This window comes from Pan paniscus, chromosome 4 (assembly GCF_029289425.2).
Source record: "Pan paniscus chromosome 4, NHGRI_mPanPan1-v2.0_pri, whole genome shotgun sequence".
NCBI lineage: Eukaryota > Metazoa > Chordata > Mammalia > Primates > Hominidae > Pan > Pan paniscus.
This window is the reverse complement of record NC_073253.2, coordinates 34668358-34686388: the sequence shown is the minus strand read 5'-3', so window position 1 is coordinate 34686388 and position 18031 is coordinate 34668358. Positions and strand designations below refer to the sequence as shown.

Below are 18031 nucleotides of genomic sequence, written 5' to 3'. Positions count from 1 at the left end.
GTCGAGGGAGGGACCTGGTGGGAGGTGATTGGATTGTGGAGGTGGTTTCCTCCATGCTGTTCTCATGATAGGGAGCAAGTTCTCACGAGATCTGGTGGTTTTATAAGGGGCTCTTCCCCTTTTGCTCTCTTCTCTCTTGCCTGTGCCATGTAAGACATGCCTGCTTCCTCTTCTGCCATGATTATAAGTTTCCTGAAGCCTTCCAAACCATGCAGAACTGTAAGTCAGTTAAACCTCTTTTCTGGCCAGGAACGGTGGCTCACGCCTGTAATCCCAGCACTTTGGGAGGCCGAGGCAGGTGGATCATGAGGTCAGGAGATCGAGACCATCCTGGCTAACATGGTGAAACCCCGTCTCTACTAAAAATACCAAAAAAATTAGCCTGGCATGGTGGCGGGCACCTGTAGTCCCAGCTACTTGGGAGGCTGAGGCAGGAGAATGGCGTGAACCTGGGAGGCAGAGCTTGCAGTGAGCTGAGATCGCGCCACTGCGCTCCAGCCTGGGTGACAGAGCAACACTCCAACTCAAAACAAACAAACAAACAAACAAAAAACAACAAAAAACCCCTATTTTCCTTATAAGTTACCAAGTCTCAGGCAGTTGTTCATAGCAGTGTGAAAACGGACTAATATAGGCCTAATAACAACTCACCCACCCTTGCTAAGGGCTTGTCCTGGGTTTTAGAATCTGGAGATGAAGTTTCTTCATGGCTTTCCCTCTGCCTGGAATATGTATCTGTTCTTGTCCTGACCCTTAGTCATTGCTTTTCTAGCCTCTTCAAGGCCAGTCTTGAGTCCCACCTTAAAATCAAGAGAAGAATGGATAAACTGGCACATCTGTACAACGGAATATTACCGTTAGAATAAGAGAAAATGGGGACCAGGACTGTAAATCTCTTGAGCAGACAAAGCCAGTTAAGCCTTGGACACAAACTTGACCTTGATAAGCTAAACTTAACTTGGGCTATTTTTTTTTTTGTAAATACCTGCATTAAAGCAAAATGAAGTTTAAGTTCAATCAGTAGCCACCAACTGACTTATATAACAAGGGACTTGGGGGGGGGGGGAGACCAAATAAGGCAACTACACAGTCATAACCAAGCCATTATTTTCTTTGCCTTGCTTCCAAGTTACAAAAGCCTTTTCCTTGCATTCTCTTGGTAGAGCCCTGAACCACTTTTGGTTTGGAGCTGCCCAATTTGTGAATTGCTGTTTGCTCAAACCCTTTAAAACACTTAATAGGACTTGACTTATCTTTTAACACTACGTAGTAATAAAAAGGAACAAACCACTGATACATGGAACAACTTGGGTGAAACTCAAATCATGCTGCAGTAAGCCAGATCAAAAGAGTGCATCCTATATGATTCTATTCATATGAAGTTCAGAAACAGGAAAAACTAATCTATAATGAGAAAAAAAAATAGTGGTTACCTCTGGGGGTTGGGGTTGAGGACTGACTGGAAAGGGGTAAGAGGGAGTTTTCTAGGGTGATAAAGGTTGGGTTATAGAAAGGTATATGTCATTATCAAAACCTGTAGGATGTTATCCTTAAGATCTGCATTTCATTATGTAAATTTTACCAAAAAAGTGAACTACAGTTAATAGGCAAGCTGAAGAATGTAGGCATGAAGAATACTGGTATCTGTAACTTTAAAATGCGTCAAAATATAGGATGGATAGATGGATGGCTCCATATGTGATAAAGCAGAGATAGCAGTGTTAATGATAGGATCTAGGTGATAGGTAAATGGGTGCTTACTGTACAATTCTGTCAACCTTTCCGTGTGCTTGAATTAGTCATTATAAAATGTTGAGGGGTATGGCATGGTGGGGGAGGGGGAGGAATCCCTAGTCTAAGTTTTGCCAATTCACATATCAAAAGTAAAGACAACTGGCAGTGAGAAGTCAACCTGTGGACAGTGATGGTCAACTAGAAGCCTCCTAACTCCTTGTCTCTGGCCTTTTGAAGGGGACCATGACTAGGCACTGAAAAAGAGGCAGTCTAATTCAGGATCCCTTTCCCTAATTACTTTAGCTGGTAGGTGCTGAAAAAAATCTCTCTTCCCCCCAGGTTTTCCTGACTTCCAGCACCGTGAAGTCTTTTCCTCTTTGCAGACGAAACTCTGTCCCTTTAGGCTTTGTCTTGTGTTTGTCTTTGTTAGGGCTCCTAGGCAAAGTAGAGACCATCTAATTTTTTCTTCTAATTAGATTTCACATTTGATTATCTACTACAAAGCTATTTGAAATATCGCACACCAATGTGTTTTGTCTTCCTTTTTTTTTTTTTTAAGAAAAAGTTTCAACAGAAATGTCACTGTATTTACAGAGTAACTTCCTGGTACACATGAGGTCAGCTGGGGAACAGAAAGTACAGGAGCAGATGATTAGAAACGGTCATTAAAGTAATTCCCCCGGGGTAACAGGAACAGCACTTCATGTGGCTTATAGGCCTTCTTTCTTCTGTTTGGCCAGGGGCTTTATTTCCCTTTATCCCTGTGACGGCGGGGGCCTGTAATAATATCTTGGGCCAGGTGCAGTAGCTCATGCCTGTAATTCCAACACTTTGGGAGGCGGAGGCAAGCAGATCACTTGAGGCCAGGAGTTGATCATTTGAGACCAGCAGTTGATCATCTGAGACCAGCCTGGCCAACATGGTGAAACCCTGTCTCCACTAAAAATACAAAAATTGGCCAAGCGTGGTGGCTCAGGCCTGTAACCCCAGCACTTTGGGAGGCCGAGGTGGGTGGATCACTTGAGGTCAGGAGTTTGAGACCAGCTTGGCCAACATGGCAAAAACCTGTCTCTACTAAAAATACAAAAATTAGCTGGGGGTGGTGGTACACACCTGTAATCCCAACTATTAGGGAGGCTGAGGGTGAATTGCTTGAACCCGGGAGGCAGAGGTTGCAGTGGGCCAAGATTGTGCCACTGCACTGCAGCCTGGGTGACACTTGACGACCAGCCTGGGCAACATGGTGAAACCTTGTCTCTACTAAAAATACAAAAATTAGCCCGGCGTGGTGGTGGGGGCCTGTAATCCCAGCTACTTGGGGGCTGAGGCAGGAGAATCGCTTGAACCCTGGAGTCGGAGGTTGCCGTGAGCCAAGATTGCGCCACTGCACGCCAGCCTGGGCGACAGAGGGAGACTGTCAAAAAAAAAAAAAAAAAAAACAAAAAAAATTAGCTAGGCTTGATGGCACACACCTGTAATCCCAACTACAGGGAGGCTGAGGCAGAATTGCTTGAACCTAGGAGGCAGAGGTTGCAGTGGTCGAGACTGCCATCACTACATTCCAGGCTGGGCGACAGAGTGAGACTCTCAAAAACAAAAAGTATTCTCCTTATAGAGTCTCTAATTCTATTCCCATTAGTCATTTAATCATGCACTTCTTTTCTTTCTCCCCGCTGGAACATTTTTAATTACAAGGTTCAATCTTTCATAGATAACTATTTGTCTGAATCCTTTCAACGGCTGGCCAGCCAATCTTTTCCTCACAGTCATGTTGCCTAATTAGGCCATTAACTTTACAGTTTTCAGTTGACTACTTGTGTAAGAAAAGCATCTTGCTAAGGGAAATCTAGTTTGTTCACTCGTTCTCTTGGAGTTACTGATATTAAATAGTTGTAGATGTATTTGCATTACACATTTAAGAACGTTTTGTTCTTAAAACAGATCAGCAACAAGGAAATCTTTTTGAGACAGGGTTTTGGTCTGTCACCCAGGCTGCTGGAGTGATGACACGATTTTGGTTTACTGCAGCCTCCACCTCCTGGGCTCAAGTGATCCTCCTACCTCAGCCTCCCAAGTAGCTGGGCCTACAGGCACACACCACCATACGCAGCTAATTTTTTTGGTATTTTTTGTAGAGACGTGGTTTTGCCATGTTCCCAGGCTGAGGAAATCTAATCTTTACAACTTTGCCTTCTGAAATCTTACATATACTAACTTATAATTTGCTTTCCTGTTTTGCTTCACTGAGATGTTCTAGAGACGGGAATTAAAACTTGTTTTTTTCTTCCTTAGACTGCAAAAGCAGTGCCTTACAAACTTAAGCAGGCTTCAGATTATCTGAGATGTTTAAAAGGCAGATTCTGGGACCCATCCCTGATTCAGGAATAGCAGGTACAACATTTTCAGAAACATTGCCTTTAAGGAAGCGGGTATGTCACACACAATTTTAATCTCACAGAAACCTAAAATGTGCTAACCTGAATATTTAAAACATATGTTTTATTATTTACATGTTTGCCCCAAGTTATCACCTTACAGTGCTGTTCCATAAGCCAATCTGGAAAAAGTGAGACTTGATTTTGATTGTTTCCTAACAACTGATCTTTGTTTTGTGTGACTCTTGGCTAATTCTATGTTTTCCTTTCTCTATTTTTAAGCTGACCATGGAGATATATTGCCATCAAAGTTTCTTTGAAATTTTGTGTGGGGTGTACAAAGAACAACAGGAGGCCAGCACTTATGAACAAGTGTAACTCTTTATTAAGATGGAATTGTTCTTATTAAAGAAATAGATGAAAATGGTTAAGTACAATTAAATGGTTCCAAAAGTCTTACAATGAAAACAACAGTCCTGCCAGTTGTTCTTTCCAGAGGCAAATACTTTTCATTCTCTTAGTTTTTCCTTCCGTTAGTTACCTTCATGGGTTTTTCCAAATTATTATTATTTTTTTTAGTTTTTTAAGTGAATGCATATATTAATACATAACATTTTAAAAAGGCTTTTCAGTTTATAATGCATCCTAACAGTCCCCTGCCCCATCCCTCCTAATTCTCCAGAGCAATGACTTTTAACTCTTTTAGCAATGTCTTCTGTTTTTTTCCTCACATAACTACTTAGTCATTTCATTATTATATATTATATAGTGATTTCTGGATATGACAGATGAGGATTTAGCTCTTACACCATCACAATCTTCACTTTTCCTCCCATATTGTCCCAGAGTAGTTACCATATTTAGGGGCTAAGCAGTCACATCATTATGACTGTGTACATACTGCTCCTTGTTGAGAAAAACAGTGTATTATGCTCTTCCTATCCTGTACTTCTTTCTGCCCTAGAATGATTGCCTAACCAACCCTTTCCCCTTGTTTTTTTTTTTTTTTACTTTTGCTTTATCTTCAATGAACTTCTTTCCAAATGCCCCAAATCTGGCAATAAGTTATTATTTTTAAGAGAAGGGATCTCACTAAGGTGGCCAGGCTGGTCTGGAACTCTTGGGCTCAAGTCGTCCTGCTGCTGAGCCTCCTGAGTAGCTGGGACTACAGGCATGGGCCATTCCACCCAGCTAACCGATTAATATTTTTACTGTTCCTTTTTAAAGCCAGCTCCATAGCTGGAATATTGCCTGTGTTGGATGCTATTTGCTGGATCCATGCCATTCTCTGGTTTGTGTACGCCTTCATTTTGCTGGAGTATTTTCTCCAACAGCTTCCCTAAAAAGGGTACATGGAGGCAACCCCTGAGTCTTTGCTTGTCTAAAAATGTATTATTTTACCTTCACCCTTGATTATTTGGGTGAATATAGATTTATCAGTTGAAAATAACTTTCTAGAATTATGAAGGCATGGTTCCATTGTTTTCAGATTCCTTTTCGAGACAAGGTCTCTTCTGTCACCCCGGCTGGAGTGCAGTGGCACAATCACGACTCACTGCAGCCTTGAACTCGTGGGCTCAATTAATTCTTCCATCTCAGCTTCCTGAGTAGATGGGAATACAGGTGTGCGCCACAATGCCCAGCTAATTTTTGTGTTTTTTGTAGAGATGGGGCTTTGCCATGTTGCCCAAGCTGGTCTCAAGTGATCTGCCTGCCTTAGCCTCCCAAAGCACTGGGATTACAGGTGTGAGCCACTGTGCCTGGCTAGTTTTTCTTTTATTTTCTCTCTACTTCATTCATTTCTCAAAGGCATCTGAAACTCCTTGGGCCCAAAACCAAAGTCAAACTCCATCAGAATATCCTGCTACTTATAACTTTAAAATATATCTTAAATCACAATTTCTTACTACATGCAACCCTTTGGTTCAAGCAACCATCATCCCTCACTTGAACTTAGAATTGGTTTTCCTGCTTCTGTATTTTTTTAAATTATAAAATACTTCAAATAAACCATGTGTGGCCTTATACTTTTTACTACATAAAAAGAATGAAGATGTGCCGGGTGTGGTGGCTCAAGCCGGTAATCCCAGCACTTTGGGAGGCTGAGGTGGGTGAATCGCTTGCGGTCACGAGTTTGAGACTAGCCTAACCAACATGGTGAAACCCCATCTCTACTAAAAATACAAAGTACAAAAATTAGCCGGGCGTGGTGGCACACGCCTGGTCCTAGCTACTTGGGAGCCTGAGGCAGGAGAATCGCTTGAATCTGGGAAGGCGGAGGTTGCAGTAAGCCGAGGTCACACCATTGCATGCTAGCCTGGGCAACAAGAGCGAAACGCTGTCTAAAAAAAAAGAACTTACATACTTAAACATCGAATTGCTTTAAGTGTTTGGCATTCACTGTTCCCGTGCATGCCAGCAGCTTCTTACTGCAAACACCTGGGACTTGCTATAGAGCAGCTAGAGTATGTTCCGCCCACACACAGGACAGGGAGCTGACAACCAAGGAGGGGGGCGGGATCAATACTCCAGCTTTCTCCCCTCCATTTCCCTGTATCTCAGCAGTAGGGAGCTTGTTACCGATAAGAACCTGCTCGCTGACTTTAAATTGCTTTTCTTACCTTCTCAGTTCAGTTTCTCCATACCTCAATTGATGATTTCTGGTATGACCTAGCAAATAAACTGCTTTCACTGAAATTTCAGTCTTGGAATCTGCTTTGGGTTCCCCAATCTAAGACAGAAACATACTCATTTTCCCATCACTGGACTTCCAGGTTGTTTTCAATTTTTCACTGTTACAAACAAGGCGGCAACATTTATCTACAAACCTCTGGATATACACGTAGGAAGCTTTTGGTATTTCCACTAGTGAAACTGCTCAGTTGAAGGGTATGTGGATCTTCATCTTTAATAAATGTTACCAACATGTGAAAAGCCCGACAATGTCAAGGACTGGCAGGAGTGCCACATGTGATGGGTGTGGAATGGCAGCTCACTGTAGCAGGTGCTGGGGACTCAGTTGGGGTCTTGGAGAAGCACTTAGTTATAGCAAGAATGTCTCATAAATGGTATCTGATAGAGACAAGAGTAGTGGGGAATAAAAACAAGTTGCTTAGAAATAATTATAGATCTAAAGTCAACAAAAGACCTTTTCTAATGTAAAAATACATACTTTTTTCAGAGGGAGGGGGAACAACTTAAACCAGAAAACACCTTCATATTAATCATTCTTCTCATATACTTCAAATTTGTACTTAATGCCTTTCTCCTCCTGGACATCAGAGAGAACACCTGGGTATCTGTAAGAAAAAATATATAATTAAATTATGTGTCCATTAAAAACATAGCTTCCCTGATTCTCAGTTTAAATGCATCAATAGTGCATAAAGCAAATAAAAGGTTTCCCTTCTTTTTTCCTCACAATGGTAAGCCACTGTCAAGTTGGATAAATATCATGCCAATATACTACATATGCAAATGGTAAGAAAAAAACTGTAAACTATATAGAAAGTTAGAAAACAAAAAGTGTAATTTCTCCTTTTTTGTTACCTTTGGATTCCTCATTCTCTCAAAAACCAGTCAGCAGTTTCCCTTGTATCTTTCCACTCTATCACCCAGCTAATAGGAAATTTCTTAAGAACTTTTTGCAAGACTTACATTTGGTATCACATTTCTTGTGTAAGCAAAAGACAAAAATACAATCTGAAGCTGTTTAGAACACTAACTGAAATTATGTGCCCTGGACAGTGACAGGTTCTCTGCTTCTGTTTGACTGATGGAGACCACACTGCTCTAATTCTACAATGTGTGGCAGATTGTAATTCCTTTATCAGGATCTGCTATTCCTGTTCCCTAACTCTCACTTAAGCCTGTGTTCTCTCCAGCTTCCCATCCAAAGCCAGCTTCTCCACTGAGGAATCTTCTGACCATTCCAGCCTCCAATGAACCCCAATCTTTGGTTACTTCTTCAGTACTATGCAGGCTGCACCCCAGTATGCTCCAGGTGGTCAGGAACGCCTGCTTGAATCAGACTGTCCTTCACTCTGGTTCTGCTGTGTGACATGCCTCTGAGCCTGGCTGTCAATAAAGTCTTCATCCTTGTAAAAAATGTAACATTGTTGGCCAGGTGCAGTGGCTCACGCCTGTAATCCCAGCACTTTGGAAGGCCAAGGTGAGTGGATCACTTGAGGTCAGGAGTTCGGGACCAGCCTGGCCAACATGGGGAAACCTTGTCTCTAATAAAAATACAAAAATTACCCGGGCATGGTGGCGGGTGCCTGTAATCCCAGCTACTCAGGAGGCTGAGGCAGGATAATTGCTTGAACCTGGGAGGCAGAGGCTGCAGTGAGCCAAGATGGCGCCATTGCACTCCAGCTTCAGTGACAGAGCAGGACTCCGCCCCCATCCCCCAAAACCAAAAAAGAATGTAGCATTGTGCCTAACACATCAAGTGTTCTATAAATGGTGCCTACTAGTATTATTGGTTTGTTTCATTTCTCTCTTTTTTTTTTTTTTTTTGAGACGGAGTCTCGCTCTGTAGCCCAGGCTAGAGTTCAGTGGTGCAATCTCGGCTCACTGCAAGCTCCGCCTCCCGGGTTCATGCCATTCTCCTGCCTCAGCCTCCCGAGTAGCTGGGACTACAGGTACCCGCCACCACGCCCAGCTAATTTTTTGTATTTTTAGTAGAGACGGGGTTTCACCGTGTTAGCCAGGATGTTCTCGATCTCCTGACCTCGTGATCCGCCTGCCTCGTTTCTCTATTTTTTAAACTCATTGTAGGCAGGGACAACACAGTAAACTTTTAAGTCTCATGATATTCAATACATTGCTGAGTAATAATAGACATTAACCTTTGCTGACTAATTAGAGATTATGCATTTTTGGTAAAAAAAAAAAAACACAGAGATACAATGTAACAAAATTATAGGGAAAAGAAAAAGATACTTTCTGGAATAATTTATATTTCAGGGGAAGAAGCAATGTTTCTATTAACCATTTTCTATTATAATTTTAGTCTCTCTGGAATGAGTCATGAAAAGTAACATCTACATACATTTTTTGTGCAAAATTCTCAAGTGTCAAGATTGTCAGTTCATAAGACAAAAGCAACATATCAAGAAGTTTTTGGGCCATGTGCGGTGGCTCACGCCTCCAATCCCAGAACTCTGGGAGGCTGAGGCCAAGGCGGGCAGATCATCTGAGGTCAGGAGTTCGAGACAAGCCTGGCCAACATGGTGAAACCCTGTCTCTACTAAAAATACAAAAATTAGCTGGGCATGGTGGCACGTGCCTGTAATCCCAGCTACTTGGGAGGCTGAGGCAGGAGAATCGCTGAACCTGGGAGGTGGAGGTTGCAATGAGCCAAGATCATGCCACTGCATTCCAGCCTGGGCAACGGAGCAAGACTCCATCTCAAAAACAAAAAATATACCAAAAAACCAAAATATAATTAAAATCAAGACTCTACAGGAAGCACAGGCTCAGGAGCAAAGGGATATCCGAGTCATGTGGACGAGTATGCCAGCATCCTGACAGGAAGTTTTAGGGTCAGAAGAAGAAACATCAGCCCATCCAAAACCTACTTCAAGGTGTCCACTGATAAGGGGCATCTGTCCCAGCTCTGGAGCCAACTACGGCCTCCACAGGCCTCTTTTAATCTGTCTTCTCTTTGACTATGTGGTCACACAGAAGATTGTTAACTAGAAGTAAAAGCCTGTTTGGGGCTCATTAAGTAGAAAACTGCCAATATAAAATATCTGGGCCTGCTGGTTTGGTTGGGGTCTAGTGTGAAATAGTCTGAGAAAGATTTCTTCCAGGCAAGATGAATGAGAGCAGAGCCCTAGAGGATAGGCTGGCACAGTGCTGTTGAAAAATCGACTGCACAATGACCTACAGAGATGACGGCAGACACAAAGTAAAACCACCTTACTTTATTAATATGACCGTCTGCTCTGGCTCCCATCACTTGTGGCTCCTTCCACATTCTAATTTTATTCTCTTCTTGCCTCACAAGTTCTCTCTTTCATCTGTATTTCACTATATTAGTCTGTTTATTTTTTAAATCAGGAAGAATGGTGTTAATAAAAGACTTTATGTTTGAACAGAAACCTATATAACCACAAGAGGTTAACTGATAGAGACAACGGGACTTAAACTAAGTGAGTAGCTGTGGGGAAAGGGATAGGGGAGGTGGAGAATGACCAAAGTTTATATTTGGACAGTAGAAAGCAAATCTAAGTTCCCCAGTGCACAGAGATCTGGAGAGAAAGCCGCTCCAGAACTGAGCAATGTTAGTTTTCCAGGGACAAAGTATATTCACTTTATCTTCACAGGTTTCCTTTTTCTCCATAGAATGAAGGACTGACTTACTCTAGGTCTCCCGTTAGAGAATTCCCTCCATTCCATTAAAGAGGCTGTTATGATGTTATGTTAGTACATGCCTGAAAGTACAAATGACCATCAAATGTTGCAATGGAGGAGTTTTTTGCTTTCTCCCATAGCCTTGTTTAGAATCTCCACTTTGGAGAAATTTCCGTATTCCTATCTCAATCGATTCACTATTAAAATTTTCTAAGACATTTAAGAAGTACTAACAATCTGTCACGAACTCTTTCAAAAAAACAGAAGGGAAGAGAACATCTCCTAACTCACTCTATGAGGTCACTTTTATCCTGATAACAAAACCAGGGGAAGGCATTAAAACAAAAAAAAACTATAAATCATCCTTTCTGAATATAATGCAAAAATCTTCAACAAAATACTAGCAACCTAAGCCCAGTAACATATAAAAAGGATTATATACCATTACCAAGTAGAATTTATCCCAGAAACATTAGTTTAACATGAAAATCAATGTGATATACCATATTAATAGTACATTAAAATATTAGTATAAAAGACAAAAACCATATGATCATCTCAATAGACTCAGAAAAAGCATGTCACAAAATATATAATACTCTCATGATAAAAAATACTAAATAAACTGGAAACAGAAGGGATCTTCCTCAATGTGATAAAGGCACTCACAGCTTAAATCGCACTTGATGAGAGAGAAAAGCTTCCCCTCTAAGATTAGGAGCAAGATAAGTAAGTCTGCTCTTGCTATCTTTTAGTCTACACTGTACTGGCAGGTCTAGCCACGGCAATTAGGCAAAGAAAAAATCCAGATTAAAAAGGAAGAAGTAAACCTATATTTGCAGATGACATTATACTGTATAGAGAAAATCCTAAGGAATCTATTGACAGAATTACTAAATGAGTTCAGCAAGGTTGCAAGATACAAGATCAATAAACAAAAATCATTTGCATTTCTGTAACTAGCAATAAACAGTCTGAAACTAAAGAAAATACCATTTACAATAGTATCAAAAGGAATAGAATACATAAGAATGAAATTAACACTGAAAGGTATAAAACATCGCTGAACGAAATAGGACCTAAACAAGGGGAAAGACATCACATGCTCAGGGGTTAAAATACTTAATATTTTTGTTTGTTTGTTTTTGAGACGGTCTTGCTCTGTCGCCCAGGCTGGAGTGCAATGGCGTGATCTTGGCTTACTACGACCTCTGCCTCCCAGGAACAAGCAGTTCTCCTGCCTGAGCCTCCAAAGTAGCTGGGATTACAGGCATGCACCACCACGCCCAGCTAATTTGTTGTATTTTTAGTAGAGATGGGGTTTCACCATGTTGGCCAGGCTGGTCTTGAACTCCTGACCTCAGGTGATCTGCACCCCCCTCGACCTCCCAAAGTGCTGGGATTACAGGCATGAGTCACTGTGCCAAGCTTTTTTTTTTTTTTTTTAATTTATTATTTCCATAGGTTTTTGGGGAACAGGTTGTATTTGGTTACATGAGTAAGTTCTTTAGTAGTGATCTGTGAGATTTTGGTGCACCCATCATCCTAGCAGTACACAGTGAACCCAATTTGTAGTCTGAAAAGACATGTTATTTTCTATAGTCTTAAGCAGGAAATCCAAAGTGCTTCAGACTAATTAATAACCTTATACTTACTCTGGCAGAAGTTTATATTTCTCCAAATCAATTTCTGGAAAAAACGTGTCACTTTCAAAGTCTTGCATGATCCTTGTCACAAATAGTTTAAGATGGCCTGGGTGATTCATGGCTTCCTTTGAAATGAAACAACATCAGTTTTCTTAATGTGTGTCAAAAGACAAAGAAACTCTAAGATTTATGTTTAGTTAAGTTTATACTAGGTATTAAAAATATGCTTGGTGCTGCCAAACCATATTATTGAAATATACTATTCTTTCATCTGGGGTGCTGCAAAGTATGCCTTAGTTATATTCAGAATGACACTAACCATTATCAATAATTATGAGAGACTGAGTTTAAATATAGTCTGGCCTCCAGTTTGCTTACAAGAACTTTTTAATTTAAGCATTCTCTTTTATTGTTTTCCCTTTGGCTGTTTAGAGTTAAGAGCCCCAAATTATCTAGTTGCTCTCCATAGAAAAATTTCCATAAACATGTATGAATATGATAGTACAATTTAATGAGACCTTGACTACGGAAAACCCCAAGAGCATACTTAATACATATACATAAAATTTCGTAATGCTTCCAATTCTCAGAAGATAATTACAATGCTAGTAGATAATTTTTCTGCTTCTTGGTGCTAACAATTGTATTAACATTTGGCTTTATATTGTACATGACTTTTCTAACTACTGCCTAAAATATGGTTGATAATTTCTACAGAAAAAGTTGCCCTAGAATGAGTGTATTAAAATTTTCATTCATAAAAAGTATGTCTTAATTGCAATTCTAAGAAAGCAGTAATTCTTGATCTCAGATAGTTTATAGAAAAGAAAAATACATACACACACACACACACACACACACACACACACACACACACAACAAATCCAAGTGTTTATTTTTAAAATTCCAAATAAGGGTACAGAACAAATTTCACTTTTTATTTTCAAGATATCATTTTATATTAAATCATTTATTATCTTTGCTACAACCAAATAGATGCTCTACTAATTCTTACTGTACCAAAAATTTAAAAAGTGGAATGCAGACTCCCCCCTTATCTGCAGTTTCACTTTCCAGTTTGTTATCTGTGGTCAGCTGTGGTCTGAAAATATTAACTGGAAAATTCCAGAAATAGTTCATAAGATTTAAATGACATGCTGTTCTAAGTAGTGTGAAGAAATCTTGAGCCATTCTGCTCTGTCCTGCCTAGGGCGTGAATTATCCCTTTGTCCTGCACATGCTGTCTATGTTACCTGCCCCTTAGTCACTTAGGAGCTGTCTGGATTATTAGATTGACTGTGGTGGTGAAGTTCTACATTAAAGTTGATTATAAGCCGGGTGCAATGGCTCATGCCTATAATCCCAGCACTTTGGGAGGCCGAGGCAGGTGGATCACCTGAAGTCAGGAGTTTGAGACCAGCCCGACCAACATGGAGAAACTCCGTCTCTACTAAAAATACAAAATTAGCTGGGCGTGGTGGCGCATGCCTGTAATCCCAGCTACTTGGGAGGCTGAGGCAGGAGAATCACTTGAACCCGGGAGGCGGAGGTTGCGGTGAGCCAAGACTGCGCCATTGCACTCCAGCCTGGGCAAAAATTGCGAAACTCCGTCTCAAAAAAAAAAAAAAAAAGTTGATTATACAAGGCAAACCTTCTGTAAAGGGAGTGATGGTAAATATTTTAGGCTCTGAGGGCCATAGGGTTTCCTACCTTTGCAGGCCACAGACAGAACTGAATGAATGGGTGGGGCTGTGTTCCACTGAAACTTTCTTTACAAAAATAGGCTGGGAGGTCCGATCTGGCCCATAGGAAGATAAGCCTGAATATGATATCTACAAGCTGTTGTGATGTGAGGCAGGTGTAAAAATACCATTCGAAGGTTCTACTTCCTATTTATCTATATGTAGATTTATCATATTATATAAAGGCATTTACGTACTTATATTGCTTAAAGAATACATTTTCAAGTGACTATGGTAATGAATCATTCAAAGTGTGGTAGGCACTGAACAAAATAAATAACTTGTTTTCTTAGAAGAAATTCATACTTGGATAAAAATATCAAGAAAAAATGTCCCTTTTCTTCTATTACAAATGGGGAAAATAAGAGGTTCTAGAAACAGGAGCCCAAGAAACTGAGAGTTTTTTTTTTTTTTTTTTTTTTTTTTTTGAGACAGAGTCTCACTCTGTTACCCAGGCTGGAGTGCAGTGGCATGATCTCAGCTTACTGCAACCTCTGCCCCCCACGTTCAAGTGATTTTCCCACCTCAGCCTCCCAAGTAGCTGGGACTACAGGGGCCCGCGCCCACACACAACTAATTTTTGTATTTTTAGGAGAGATGGAGTTTCACCATCTTGGCCAAGCTGGTTTTTAGATCCTGACCTCAAGCAATCCACCCGCCTTGGCCTCCCAAAGTGCTGGGATTACAGGCATCGGCCTACCTCTTCTTTCTAAAATAATTTCACTGTATATATCTTACCACAAGACCACCCACATGGCAGAAACTAGATTTTTCTTCCTCCTCATAAATGTTAATTTTTCATTGGTGTTTTAAAAGGCAAAGAATTCTATTTGTTATCCTCAAAAATTTTAAAGCTGGAAGTCATTTGGTATTAAAAAAGAGGTATATTGGCCGGGCGCAGTGGGTCACGCCTGTAATCCCAACACTTTGGGAGGCTGAGGTGCGTGGATCAGCAGGTCAGGAGATTGAGACCATCCTGGCTAACACAGTGAAACCCCGTCTCTACTAAAAATACAAAAAAATTAGCCAGGTGTGGTGGCATGCGCCTGTAGTCCCAGCTACTCAGGAGGCTGAGGCAGGAGAATGGCGTCAATCCGGCAGGTGGAGCTTGCAGTGAGCCGAAGATCGTGTCACTGCACTCCAGCCTGGGCGACCGAGTCTTGACAGAGTGAGACTCCGTCTCAAAAAAACAAAAACAAAACAAAAAAAAATTGGTTGAAGAAGTTTTCTGCTTGTAATAAATTCATATACATCTAGTTAGTGTATATCAACTGAGAGCCCCAACCCTTTCTCAGTAAGAGATATATTCATCCTGAAAGACAAAGGCATAACTCAGTGTATCTAGGGTACATTCAGGGAGTAGAAACCAGTGCAATGCAAGTACAATTCTCAGGAAAAGATTTGGAATGGATTTTAAATTGGAAACATCAATTATTCTTTGATTTGAAAGTAGACTGGTATTGGGGAGATGTTGGTCACAGGATACAAAATTTCAGTTACATAGGAGGAGTAAGTTCAAGAGATCTATTGTACAACATCTATTATTTTAGTTAGTAACAAATGTATTCTTGAAAATTGCTAAGAGAGTAGACTTTAAGTGTTCTTACCACATAAAATAAGTGGGTAACACATGTTAATTAGCTCCATTTAGCCATTCTACAATGTATACACATTTCAAAACAACATGTTGTACATTATATATATATATATATATATATATATATATATATATATATATATGCAATTATTTGCCAATTAAAAAGATAAATAGGCTGGGTGTGGTGGTTCACGCCTGTAATCCCAGCACATTGGGAGGTCAATTGCCTGAACCCAGGAGTTCGAGACTGGCCTGGGCAACATGGCAAAATCCTGACTCTACAAAATATACAAAAATTAGCCGGGCACGATGGTGTGTGCCTATAATCCCAGCTACTTGGGAGGAAAGGTGGGAGGATTGCTTGGGCCTTGGAGCTCGAGGCTACAGTGAGACAGTGCCACTGCACGCTAGCCTGGGTGACAAAGCAAGACCCTGTCTCAAAAATAAATGAATAAATAAAAAAGGCTGATACAGACTAAAATATTTATTTTTGCATTTGTTTAGTTTGTATAGTATCAAACAACAAATAATTTGAACTAACAACAAATAATTTACAGTACAGATAATGTGCTGCTTCCTATACTCATGGCTTAATTTTTTAAAGGTTCAGACAATGAGTTATACCTGTTTCTTCCACTTCCTTTAAATGGCAAGGAAGCTGAAAGAAAGTAGAATAGAACATTTGTTTTTATTTACCAACAACTACACTTACCTTATAAACAGAACTGCCACCAACTATCCAGACCATGTCTACTTTACTTGCTAATTCTGGTTGTTCAGTAAGTTTTAAGGCATCATCTAGACTTCTGGAAAGAAAATGAGCTCCTTGTGGAGGTTCCCTAAGGTTAAAAAAAGAATTCCACAAAATGTTTGTAAAATCCATCCATACTAGTCAAATAATCTGACTAAGAAGCAGTGACTATAGAACTAAAATCATCATAAATATGAATCCTTTCAACAAAAAGCACTTAACATCAGTATGGCCTCTGACCAATAATTTAACCTACATTTGTACATCTGTGGTTCACAATGAATCATAAAAACATGTGATATCTTGTGATATCTCTGGTGGAAAAACATCAGAATAGTAGTTATTTCTGGAGGGGTGGGATAAAGATTAACTTGGACAGGGCAGGAGAGAACTTTCTGGGGGTGATAGGTAATATTCTATATCTTTGATAGGGCTGGGGTTACACAGGTGTATACATTTATCAAAACTTAGCAAATGTACATTTAAGACTTGTGTCTCATGTAATATTTACTTCAGAAAAAAAACTGTAAAGAAAGACTGAATCATTTTACTTATTTATTTATTTAAGAATGAGACAGAGTCTTGCTCTGTAGCCCAGGCTGGAGTGCAGTGGCGCGATCTCAGCTCACTGCAAGCTCCGCCTCCCAGGTTCATGCCATTCTCCTGCCTTAGCTTCCCGAGTAGCTGGGACTACAGGTGCCTGCCACCACGCCCGGCTAATTTTTTGTATTTTTAGTAGAGACGGGGTTTCACCGTGTTAGCCATGATGGTCTCAATCTCCTAACCTGCTGATCTGCCTGCCTTGGCCTCCCAGAGTTCTGGGATTACAGGTGTGAGCCACTGCACCCGGCCAAGACTGAATCATTAATGGTATGAATGATGAAGTATTTAGGTGGAAATATACTAATGTCTGCAGTTTATTATGAAATGCAAAAATGAACAAGACCAATTGATGGATGAAATGTGATGAAACTAGTAGAGTAAAATGTTAATGGTAGATCTAGGTGGTGAGTTTACTGTAATGTTCTTTCTGTATGTGTGAAGATTTTCCTAATATTAGAAAAAGAGTGATATGTTTGAATGACTGCAGAAAAGCTTGGAATGACATTCAGACTGTTAATATGTTGTTACCTTTGGGAATGGGGAAAGGATTTATGTTTCAAACAATACAGGAATGGGTGAAGTATTAAAAAATGAGCTTATTATTACTTATGTAATTAAAATCCAAAAGGGAAGAAGTTAATTAATTTCAGTGTTTACTCAGGGGTGGTCCAATACTTTGGCTTCACTTGGCCACACTGGAAGAATTGTCTTGGGCCACACATACAATACACAAACATTAACAATAGCTCATGAGCTTTAAAAAAAAAAAAAAAAAGATCTGTGCATAATGTTTTAAGAAAATTTACTAATTTGTGTTGGGCAGCATTCAAAGCCATCCTGGGCCACACTGAGGCCTGCGGGCCGCGGGCTGGACAAGCTTGGTTTACATTGACTAGCTTAGTCCCTCCCAATCTCTGAAACTACTTTGTTGGTCGTGGTGGGGGTTGCAATTCCCTTTATAAATGATGAAACAGGTAGAACTAGGCTTTCATAGTAATTAGATACACAACAGAAATTACAATTCCATGTCAAGTTTTTAGCCTGGTGCTTTAACAAGATTATATAATTGCCCTTGAACTCATAGTTATAATAAAGATTAATCAAGAATAGGGACTCTTCATTCTCTTGATTGCCTCCTCCCTCTCCCTCCTCATATAAATTTTACTTATTTTACTCTGTCATTCTTAAAAGAATTAGGTTAGAGCAAAGAATATACTTTGACT

At 40.2% G+C, this 18031-nt stretch overlaps 1 protein-coding gene across 2 annotated transcripts in view; it reads right to left on the bottom strand.

Moving 5' to 3' along the window:
* Positions 1-4471: 4471 nt before the first annotated feature.
* Positions 4472-18031, bottom strand: part of DHFR (dihydrofolate reductase) — a 28549-nt gene continuing 14989 nt past the window's right edge. The window contains exons 4-7 of one of the 2 annotated variants that reach the window (XM_008975788.4): positions 16167-16293; positions 12125-12240; positions 7282-7408; positions 4472-7181 (exon numbers count right to left, since the gene is read on the bottom strand). In XM_008975788.4, coding sequence (XP_008974036.3) covers positions 7330-7408; positions 12125-12240; positions 16167-16293 — 322 coding nt within the window. In that variant the 3' untranslated portion in view covers positions 4472-7181; positions 7282-7329. Of the gene's footprint in view, positions 7409-12124; positions 12241-16166; positions 16294-18031 lie in introns of both variants that reach the window. The other variant, XM_003822267.5, reaches the window with a different exon arrangement.